Genomic DNA, 3,985 nt, shown 5'->3' with positions numbered 1-3,985 from the left:
GATAAACTTCAAAACATCAGAAAAGTCCATAAAATTTATGTCAAACTTTTATATTTCTTCATAAACTTTATGAAGAAAAAAAATTTAAAAGATAATTGATTGGTATTTAGGGAGACATCAATTAATATATTCACAAAACCAAAACAATGAGAATAGTAGAAACTTCAAAGATCCAGGGATGAAATGACTTTGAATATTATTATTCACAATAATTACCCTTCTTTGGTATCAGTAATGCATCAAGGACAAAATTTAACTCTTCTAAGGAGTCTTACCAAGGCCCCCTTTACATCCTTGTTTCGCAAGCTATAGATGAAGGGGTTCAACATAGGGGTGACAACAGTGTACATTATTGAAGTGATTGTGTTTCTCTTGGATGAATGGGCTACAGCAGAACTGAGATGAACTACGAATCCTGTCCCATAGAACATGGATACCACACAGAGGTGAGACCCACAGGTAGAAAAGGCTTTATACTTATTCTTAATGGAGGACATTTTCATTAAAGCAGAGACAATGTGAAAATAAGAGAAAGCTATCCCAATGACAGGAAACATACCTAGCAATGCGGTAACCAAATACAGAAAAATGTTATTTATGTGGGTATCAGAGCGGGCCACCCTGAGAAGCTCAGTGAGTTCACAAAAGAAATGTGGGATTTCAGTGCTAGTAGAGAAGTTCAGTTGTTTTATCAACAGCATATGAATCAAGGAGACCCAGAACATAATGATCCAAGATAAAAGAACCAGAAGGCCACAGATTCGAGGGTTCATGATGACTGTGTAGTTAAGTGGATGACAGATGGCCACAAAACGATCATAGGCCATGATGGTCAGTAGAAAATTATCCATTCCAAGAAAATTATTAAAAAAATATACTTGAGTAAGGCACTCTGTGTAGGATATCTTCATGGTGTGCATGTAAATGTTCGCCAGCATTTTGGGGATAGTAGTGGAGGTTAAACAAATGTCAACAAATGACAGGTTGCAGAGGAAAAAGTACATGGGGCTATGAAGGTGGGAGTCACAGCTGGTGACTAAGACAATGAGAAAGTTTCCAAGCATGGTAATCAGGAACATAGACAGGAATAGTCCAAAAAGAACAGATTGAATATTAGGATCTTCTGAAAGACCAATAAGGAGGAAATGTACTATGGCTGTATGGTTCTCTGCTTCCATGCAGGTTTTTTGTTTTCTGAAGAGAGGAGGAAATAAAAGGATGCTCGCTATATGATCAGGTATCAGTTCTATCAGCATTGTCACTGGTATAGAAACATTATTCTCTATGTGGACTTATACAGAGTAATATGACCTTCATAGGCAAGGATAAATCAGTTCTCTTGCAATACTTAATTATTCAGTCACTTGTTAAATAAATAGAAATGTTCCTTTTATTATCAACTCAATAATTTTAATTCATATATATATATGTATATATATATATACACACACACAGGATATTTGTGTTTATTTCTTTGTTTGCTTTTATATGGCTCATCCAAAGTAATATATGCTAAACATATATTTTCATTTATGTTCTCTATACCTTTTTATTTTATATAGACATCATAAGACTGTATAGTTTTTAAATTGAAATATGTGTTCTGTTACCTGCAACATTATCATTATATAGTAGCTATCTCTCTTAGCCTTTACTTTTTTCCCTTTTACACATGTGGTAAATTTTTCTTTCATATACAGAATTAGCATATTTTAGCGAGTTTTAACATGAAAGTAAAATGGGGAAGAGTAAAAGGAACGGGAGGAAAACCAAAGAGAATATTTGATATCAACAAGATGAAAGTATATGGTACACACAAATGTCACAGTGAAATCATATCTTTCAATTATATGCACAAATAAAATTAGCATGCAGATCCATTGATAACATTTATCAATAGCTAAATATTACTATGCAAATGAGGTTTATCAGTAAAGAATGATATCATAATTTTGTGAATATTGACTAGAAATTTCTTGTTTAATATCTATTTTCCTGTGTACAGCACAGAGCTTACTCTGTGCTGGGAAGACTGGGAATCTTGAGTATTATTTTCTGTGACTTGACATATGAAAACACCAGCAAAACAGTTTTGTGAGCTTGAAATTATTTTTATAGTCTGTATTATAATTATATATATTGGAAAGTAGGAACATTAAATATGCATACATCCTAAGATTGAAGAGTAAAATAAAATGATATGAAATAATTTTATACTATGCTTCCTGAAACTAAATGTCTACTCTGGAAGATTATTATTGAAGAATACTGCCCTTGAATTGAGGTGGCAATTGTGAATATAATTATGGTGATTATAATTTCAATCTTCAGCTACCATTTTGATTAAAATACAGCATTTCCAGTTAAGGAGTTTGCCTATAATATACCCTTTTACTTACAGAACAAATTTTGGAGGAATGCTTCCAAGATGATAAAAATATGTGGAGTAAATAAATGTGATAAATAAATGCTCACCATTAAACATAAAACTAAGTGTGTATTTATTGTTGTGTAATGTTTATGTTTTTGATTGAGAGTAAGTTACATGAAAGTTAAAAAAGGAGTGTCTGAATAAGTCCTTGAAATTAAAAGACAAAGATTTGTATGATCTGAAGAGAATCCAGAAAGTTCTCCATTAAACTAAACATCATTATTATGCTTACTGGGTTGCACCAATCCAAAACGAAGAAAATCTATAGAGAGAACATATGTACATAGGTAAGAGGTCACTCTAAAATAGAAATATTTTATTTGTGAGAAAAATGTGTCACTATTTATCATTAAGAAATAATAAATACTTTGGCAGAAAAATACAATATATAATATCCCAATATGACAGCTGTTTTGTTTAGTAGGAGATCTGAGAATCTAGTGTGATATAAAACAAAGAAAGAAGGGCAAAGATCTGTAAATGAGGACAGTTTACTGAAAGCTTTGTTTTATGTCTCTCTTACACTGGTAAATCCATATTTATTTTGATGGTAGAATGGATGAAGTAACTTCTCAAATATGTTTGTACAGCATCTATAGCAGAAATATCATGACAAAATGTATCAATTTTGGCTTATAATTTGTGATTTCTTGGAATTTAAATGGTTACAGTTAGGTGTGCTGAACATAGAACACACATTTGAAATATAAAACACATCAGTCTCAAACTGTCCACACAGACAATATAAGTTCCAGACAATCATCCTGAATATATATAAGACAAATAAACACTCACTGCAAGTATAATAAATGTTAGTCTCAAATTTGAGACACAAAGAATGTGTTCTAAATTACCACCCTGAATACAAATATGAATGCAAAAATACAGAAATAAGTAGTAAAATATAAATAAAAACTACAGAAATAAGTAGTCTAGTAACTTAAGTTAAATATATGAAACCAAGATTTGAAGAACAGCAACTGATAGGAAATCTGGGGATATAAGCTCTTTTTAAGATAAATATGTTATCTCTCATAATTACCGAGAAATAACCATAATTCATATCCCAGTATGCAAAGTTAACTAAATAAATTAAATAAGGAAATGACCATTTTTCATCCTAGTAGAACATGGCTAATTTCTAATCATATACAATAGGGGATATTACATGAAATCTCTGAAGTATTTCTGTTGTTTATAAATGTGTCAAAGACACTTCCCCAACCTTAATCAATATATTCCTAGACATTTAAATGGGCTTGCAATATGAGAAATGAAACTTGCGCTGACTTTAATATTACTAAGAATGGTAGGCATGTTGTGGATATAAAAGTGATCTCACCACTACCACTTTAATGCAGATTATATTACTCATTAAGTACAGTTATACCATTGTAAAACAATAGCCTCATAGAATCTGAAAATATATATATACTGCATAATTCATAAGAGATACTTATTGAATACTTAACAAGTATATGAATTTATAGCATAATTCTAAAGGAGCTTACCTTGTATTAAAGGATGGAAAAAGTAGAGATTTTCCAAGGAATA

The 3,985-nt window shown here is 31.2% G+C and overlaps 1 protein-coding gene across 1 annotated transcript; it reads right to left on the bottom strand.

The window, feature by feature from the left end:
- Nucleotides 1-239: 239 nt before the first annotated feature.
- LOC110302495 (olfactory receptor 7D4-like) lies at nucleotides 240-1,196 on the bottom strand. The gene has a single exon (XM_021173287.1). The coding sequence runs from the start codon at nucleotides 1,176-1,178 to the stop codon at nucleotides 240-242; it is 939 nt and encodes a 312-aa protein (XP_021028946.1). The 5' UTR covers nucleotides 1,179-1,196.
- Between the last annotated feature and the right edge of the window lie 2,789 nt (nucleotides 1,197-3,985).

The sequence above is a fragment of the Mus caroli genome, chromosome 9 (genome assembly GCF_900094665.2).
Source record: "Mus caroli chromosome 9, CAROLI_EIJ_v1.1, whole genome shotgun sequence".
Classification (NCBI taxonomy): domain Eukaryota; kingdom Metazoa; phylum Chordata; class Mammalia; order Rodentia; family Muridae; genus Mus; species Mus caroli.
This window is presented reverse-complemented; position numbering and strand designations above follow the sequence as displayed.